At 42.4% G+C, this 7,468-nt stretch overlaps 1 protein-coding gene across 1 annotated transcript; it reads left to right on the top strand.

Moving 5' to 3' along the window:
- Positions 1-1,271: 1,271 nt before the first annotated feature.
- Bfra_003874 (putative cellular morphogenesis protein) lies at positions 1,272-5,050 on the top strand (the record flags this gene model as incomplete). The annotated part of the gene is made up of 2 exons (XM_037334279.1): positions 1,272-4,755; positions 4,809-5,050. 2 exons carry the CDS (start codon positions 1,272-1,274, stop codon positions 5,048-5,050), a joined length of 3,726 nt encoding a protein of 1,241 aa, XP_037194366.1.
- Positions 5,051-7,468: the final 2,418 nt, after the last annotated feature.

The raw sequence follows: 7,468 nt of genomic DNA, 5'->3' as shown, positions 1-7,468 counted from the left end.
TGTCTTTTCTTATCAGAAACCTTCTCTCTCGTGTGTCGTGTTTTTAATCAATCGATCTCTTTGTTGTTCTTGATCCTGTCACTGCTGGCTGCCCAAACATTGTACAATACCGGTACGTGTCACAATGTCTGCCCCTGTTTATGCCCTGCCCGTTTGCCAAAAGATGCAGTGTTGCGCTTTATTCACATTCACACATGCAAGAGAAAAGGAAAAAGATACACCGAGAGCCAGGGTCCAACATGGAGAGGCACAACAAAACTAACTTCTCTCTCTCTTCTTCTATTTTTGAAGCACAACAGAATATCAAGTGTCACCCTCAATCAATCCATCGTCAACCATACACTCATTTTCCAACATACACTTCGCATACACACTCACATATACACAGTCGATCGTCACTGTATTCATCCATTACACTTTTCTTTTTAACGTTTTTAACCGTTCTCGTATCATCCACCCATTTCATCCACAGATTCACCCACCATTGGATTCAAATCCGCCATCAGTCAGCCTTCAATTTGAACAACCAATCTCAATCTCGCTTGGCATCCTTTAAACAGCAATTCTGCCCCAAGACAACACTCCACCAAACTTCCAACTAGTTTCACAGACTGCGCAATCCAATCGAGCCATAATAATACCTACATATGCCACCAACATAACATCATCCAAAAAAAAAGAAAGAAGCAGAAGATTGATAGATCATCCATCTCCCTTGCAGACTGATCTCTAAATTTTCACGCACAATCTTTGAGAAATTAATTTATCAACGACCAAGGAGGATTATCCTAACAATAACCGCTTGGTTCCTGGTTCCTGAACACCCGAGGCTTACCATTCACAAAGCTGGCACAAAAAAAAGTTAATCCCATACTTAATCTCTCTCATTAGCCCAATACGCGAATCTAGTCCCATCCAATCAGGTCGACTTACCTTTTCTGTCTGTGAGTGAGATTACTGTCTATCACTTTAGATTCCTTCGACTCCATTCCACCTTGAACACCAACACAACACAACACAACACAACACAACTCTACGCTCGTTATATGCTTCGATAGACGGAAGATCGATTCTCCAACATATCCACGAAAGAAGAATTTTCCATCGATTTATACACCATCCTGGAGGACCACTAAATGGCTTAAGCGTTGCGCGTCAAGTCAATGCAATTATTCACGAAAGTGGAGGAGGAGAAGCCATCGAGCTTTTAATTCTCACAAATTTTGCGACACGAATAATTACTTATTAATACTTTTCAGAGGGGAACAGCAATGAGGTTCTCATCATGGCTGAGTCCATCAGCTAGGAATTCGCCATCTATAATAGCATTCTCTTCTCTATTGACCTTGACGCCATTAACGAATGCGATCACTTTCCAACCGGCTCCATCCGCCAACCTCGATCTTTCGAATCTAGGACGTGTAGGTCTGGGTGGAGATTTTGATGGTATTTCGCTATATAAATACACTGGTCAAAACGAAGATGGCTACAATACTACGACCCAATCCGTTATGGTACGCTTTCCAACGGGTGAATTCAATTCCTTGGCATCGGCCGATGCTTCAATCGCAGCCATGTGCCCGTACGTCAAATCGGATGGGACACTCGTGGGGGTAGTAATTGGAGGTAACTTTACGAGCTTAGGAAATGTGGAATCGCAAGGTATTGCATTGTTCAATTCAAATACATCGGCGATCACTGCACTCCCTGGATTATCAGGGTCAGTTTCGGCACTCTTATGCGACGAGACAACCAATGCAGTCTACATTGGAGGTTATTTTGATTCTACAAATTCTTCAAATGTAATCAAGTTGGTGGACAATACCTTGGTCGCCTTGCCTTTCTCTGGATTTAACGGTCGGGTCAATTCAATCTCGAAGGCGTCGAACGGAAACATCATCTTTGGGGGAACTTTCACAGGACTTGGAAATTCTACTGCAACAATTACCAGCAAACCTAGCAATGCCACTGATCAGCAAATCGTCAACATTTCTGGCGCCAATATCACAAGCAGTGGCACAGCCACAACCACGGGCTTTGACGATCCAACAAACATTGTTTGCAAGACTGATGGTATCGATGGCTCTGGAAATACTTGGTTATTGAAGGATGATACTGCTGGGTGGTGGAAAGCTACGTTTGGTTTTGGCTTCCAACCTACCAAGTTGAGATTATGGAATACACACCAAGGTGGTCGAGGTACCAAAACTTGGAGATATACGGCTCAGCCAATCAATGGTATCATGAACTTTACTTACATCGATCCAGCTACAGGTGCTAATGCAACATGTACATCGGAATGCCCTTTGAGCAACAATGCTAGTATTCCATACCAGGACTTTCACTTCGTGAATTCGGTCGGGATGGATGCCTTTCAGATTGATATCTCTGCTTGGTACGGCAGTGGAGGTGGCCTGGATGGCATTGAGTTATTCCAGGATGACATTTTTTCCTATGCTATTAACGATTTCAATGAGCCTACCTGTGCTTCTCTGTCAACTGCTTCAAACACAACATCGACTGGCCCTTGGACCATCAGTCCCTCGTTTCAAAGTGATGCAGAGTACCTCACAGGAAAATTCACAGCAGATACAGCAAGCTCAGCTTCTGTGGTATTCTACCCTGATATCAGAGAGTCGGGCAACTATACAGTGAAAATGTACACCCCGGGATGTATTCAGGATAGTACATGCACAAGCAGAGGCTCTGTTGTTGTAAATGGAAGTGTGGCTAGTGGCGCTTCTAGTACTGCCGCAACCTTCGGCTCGCCCATTACCCTTTTCCAATCTAATGACTACGACAAGTATGATCAAGTATACTCTGGTTACATCGAAGCTGCTAGTGATTCCTTCCGCCCTTCAATCACCCTCACTCCAAGTGGTCAGATCCCTGGAAATTCCGAGAATTTTACTATTGTAGCTCAGCGAGTTGGATTCATCTTGAACAATGCGACTAGCACAGGATTAAATGGTCTTTTCGAATTCGATCCAAGCCAAAGTGTCATCAGTACTTCTGATTTCCAGAACAATACGATCGATCAAGCTGGTATGAAGCTCAACACCGGTGCTGAGGTCAATGTTGTTGTAACTTCTGGCGACACTATTTTCGTTGGTGGCAATTTCTCCGCAACAGGATACGAAAACGTATTCTCGATTTCAGACTCGGGTCCTAGCTCATTAGATTCCAGAGGATTAAACGGGGAGGTTCTTACTATGCTCCTTGAAGACTCGACCCTATATGTTGCAGGAAACTTCAGCAGTAATTCAGGCTCAACGATTACTGCAGGTTTGAACAATATCGCCGCTTATGATATCACGCAGAATCAATGGAGCGCACTAGGAGCCGGTGTCAACGGAAAGGTTACATCGGTGGTACCAATATCATTAAATATCACCGCTAACACACCCGAGAATGTCATTACCTTGACTGGTGATTTTGACCAGCTCATTGCATTTGGAAGCAATTCTTCAGTTTCAGTTTCTGGTTTCGCCATTTGGGTACCATCACACGACAATTGGTTGCCAAACCTCGATATTGCGGCAATGTCTATCAACGGTCAACTCACCGCTGCGGTAAATGCTTCCGGCGACGCCATCTTTGCTGGTTCGCTCTCGTCCTCGCAACTCAGTGCCAACGGAGTAGTTTCTCTCGCATCAGGATTAAGCCCGTTCCCTGTCAAGATTCAAGCTACCCAAGCGCAGTCTACATCAACCTTATCGAAAAGAAATACTGCCAGTCAAAATGTTAGTGGTGTTGTAACTGGGCTCTTTTACGAGAATAGCTCGCGCAATATTACAATTCTCGGCGGTCATTTCACCGCAACTTCTACAAATGGTACCGACGTTAATAACCTTGTCTTTATTGATGGCGCGAATGACAACACTGTCACTGGACTCGGATCTCAAATCGACGCAGATTCTACCTTCCGTGCATTGGCTATCCAAGATGACATTCTGTATGCTGGAGGCTCTGTTACCGGGACCGTTAACGGAGGAGAAATTAATGGGCTAATCTCATACAATCTCAAGACTTCGACATTTTCATCACAAACACCAGCTCTCGGCGGAAATTCTGTTAGTGTCAATGACATCGCAGTGAGGACGAAGAATGGTGATCTATATGTTGGTGGAAGTTTCACTCGAGCCGGGTCTTTAGATTGCCCCGGTGTTTGCCTATTTACAGCGTCTGCATCCCAATGGAATCGACCAGGAACAAATCTTGAAGGTACTGTCAATACTATGCTTTGGGCTAGTGATACCTCTCTCATTGTAGGCGGGTCATTGTCAGTCGACGGCGCCAATGTATCCGTAGCGACTTACGATACCAAGGCTCAAACGTGGACCACCGCTACTGGCGCAGAAAACATTCCAGGAACAGTAACATCTCTTGTCCCAGCCACTAGTGACATTTCAGAGTATTGGGTAGCGGGTACTGCAAAAAATGGTTCAGCTTTCATTATGAAATATGATGGTACAAATTGGCTCTCGGTTGGGGATGTATTTGAGAGTGGTTCAGTCATTCGTGGTCTTCAAATGATGCCTCTTTCATCAAATCATGACAACTCTGATCTTGTTCCTTCCAATCAGGTTTTGATGCTTACAGGTGCTATGGTGTTACCAAGCTTTGGCAATGTCTCGGCAGTTCTTTTCAATGGAACCACCTTTCAACCTTTTGCTCTCACAAGCAGTACCTCAAATACCGGAGGTAGTCTGTCACACATTTTCTCTCAAGAAAATAACTTCTTTAAATCATCAGGTAAGTAATCACACTGTGAAGAAATATTGAACAAATTTCTAACCCAATTTTAGGCGGTCACCTTGCAGTTGGCTTGGTCGTACTTATCGCTTTAGCGATCTCTCTCGCATTAATATTCCTTATAGTTGTTGCAGGTGTACTTGCAGAACGTATCAGAAGAAAACGTGAGGGTTACATGCCTGCACCAACAAATAGTTACGACCGAAATAATGGAATGTCAAGAATTCCTCCACAACAACTATTCAGTTCACTTGGTCAAGGTCGAACCGCAGCCGAAAAAGCACCCATGATTTGAGATGACAGTATTACGACGGCGTAAATGGGAGGGAAGGGGCTTGGTTTAAAGGCGTTCTGGATAGGCTAATATGCCTTTCATTATTTTTTCTTTCATTGTTCATTGTTTCAGCATACCCATTTGGAGTTTTACATATCAAAGTGATGCATTTATTGCTCCATGGAGCGATCCGCTTTACTTTCTTAATTTTTCGGCAATTATGCAGATCCAGCGGCGTCACCAGTTTCTTTCTATTTTCGCATTACAGCCAGGCTTAATGTTTTTACACCAAAACTCTTCGGACATATTACAACACAACTCGAAATCTTTTTCTCTTTACTCCTACTTTGTACAAAGATCAAGAAAACAATAAAATCTGCGGTCACCGACACAAAGGCTGCGAGAGGTGAAATTAGCGTGGAATGAATTTTTTGAAGAATAGCCAGCGAAATTGCTGAAGCAGCTTTTGATACCTTTCTTTGTGGTTACAAGTGCCTAATGTACGTATTTTTCATTTCGCATGTGTAGAAGCGAAAATGAGGAAGCACATACATGGATGGGGCTTGATAGTAATGTTTTAAAGTTATACCTTTTTCTTTTCCTTTTTTTACTTTGTTTTTTTTGTGAGAAGTGGAAGATGGAATGGAGGAATTGATTTCCCAGGAAAGAGAATTAGGGAGGGAAGCGATGAATTTAAGGAGAGGAGAAGAGGAGAAACGAAAGAAAAGTTGATGAAGATAGCGAAGATGGTGAAGAAATTAAAATCATATCATTATGAAATTTTCATGAATGGTGTTTGTGAATAGCAGTTTAGTCTTTGGCAATTGTGCATGTGCTTTGACGACGTGTGCGTAGGCGTCTCTGTCTCTGTGTCTATCTCTATTCATGTGACACTCTCTATCTCTGTTAATGGGGCGCAGGATAATATTTTCCTCGTTTCAAAGTCGAAAGCTTGCGCGAAATTCAAAGTACTACAGCTGGGTTGATTTTAGGTTGTGGGCGCTGTAGGTTGATGAAAAAACTTGCGGACAAAAAGTAATGGTTTATATGGAGAATTGGGGGAAGAGAGAGGGGTTGTTGGAGGGTTCCGTGAATATATATCTATATATGTATGTGTATATATGTATGTGTATATATGTATGTGTATATATGTATGTGTGTATATGTATGTGTATAATATAATAAACCCTCTTTTCAGAACTGGGCAAAGTATCTAAAAGTGCACTTTCTTCCCTTTCAATATTTGTGAGAATAGAATCTACAAGCGCCACATTAGCGCGAAGAGGAATATATCTCATTCTGGAATCTCTCTTTTAATATTAATATCGAATGGAGAAACTAAAATGTCAGTTTTAGTCAGTGTCGAGGATCGGAAGGGATTACAGCTTTGGCTGGGGATATACATGTATAACTCCGTCTTCGTTGATCATATCGCTTGTCTATTTAAGAAGTTACAGCTCGGAAGGATGTTCTCGGGCCCCTTTGGCTTTGATCGTCTGGTATTTTACGAATTTGAATTGCATAGTTGTATAGTGGTGTAGAAGTTTATGGAGATGGGATTGATGGGATTGATGTGATAGTGTGTATGAATATTAGGAGAAATACCATGTGTATATCCTCCCGTTTCATTTTCGTGGTGGTAAGCGGCAAGTTGAGGAGGACGAGCAGAATCTATGTTCGATACTGGAAGCTTCACAGGATGATTTTTACAACAGGTGTAACATTCGTGAAATCTAATATTGAATCCCGAATGCTTGATCAAAGCTGCATAATATAATGACGATTGAATTTCGGTACGAAGCTAGAATCTATATTGATATTGAACGTCGAATATCCGGCATATCTCAGTGATCTGGGCTCTGGTATGAGTGAGGATCCATCAGATATGATGTATAGAAAACCCGAATAGATGCTGTAGAATAGAATCCAAAATGAGGTTTCCCATCTACAAACGATGAAGATAGCAATCGCCACCTTCCCCTTCGGAAGCCCTTGAGTTTGAAATATCGACAAAATCAAAAACCTCATTTGATTGTCTGAGGATTGCGCACTGGCAAAGATATGATATACAAGGGAGTAAACTCTTCCCCTGGATTTTGAAGTAAAATGCTGCCTTGAATCTTGATCTTGATAAATTTCAAACACACATGGTGACTCATTGCAACGCGTGTCGTGAGAGTCGCCTTGAGATGAACAGTCCTTGTTTGGAAACAATGATGGCAAAGATTCGATTTACAATACCTAGGTATCTAGGTAATTCAACTGAAAGCTTTCGATAGTCCAAGGTGTTGTAGTCAATACAGCGTTATCACCGTTTCCATTTCCACTCTGCTATATATATCCAGCCGAGCGACTCCCTATTCATCTGCGAGATTTTCTTGCTTCCCTCCTTAACAGCTGACGATGAACTGTAACCCGAACCAAAGTAATCGAATCTAG

The sequence above is a fragment of the Botrytis fragariae genome, assembly GCF_013461495.1.
Source record: "Botrytis fragariae strain BVB16 chromosome Unknown tig00000045, whole genome shotgun sequence".
In the NCBI taxonomy this organism is placed as follows: Eukaryota; Fungi; Ascomycota; class Leotiomycetes; order Helotiales; family Sclerotiniaceae; genus Botrytis; species Botrytis fragariae.
This window is presented reverse-complemented; position numbering and strand designations above follow the sequence as displayed.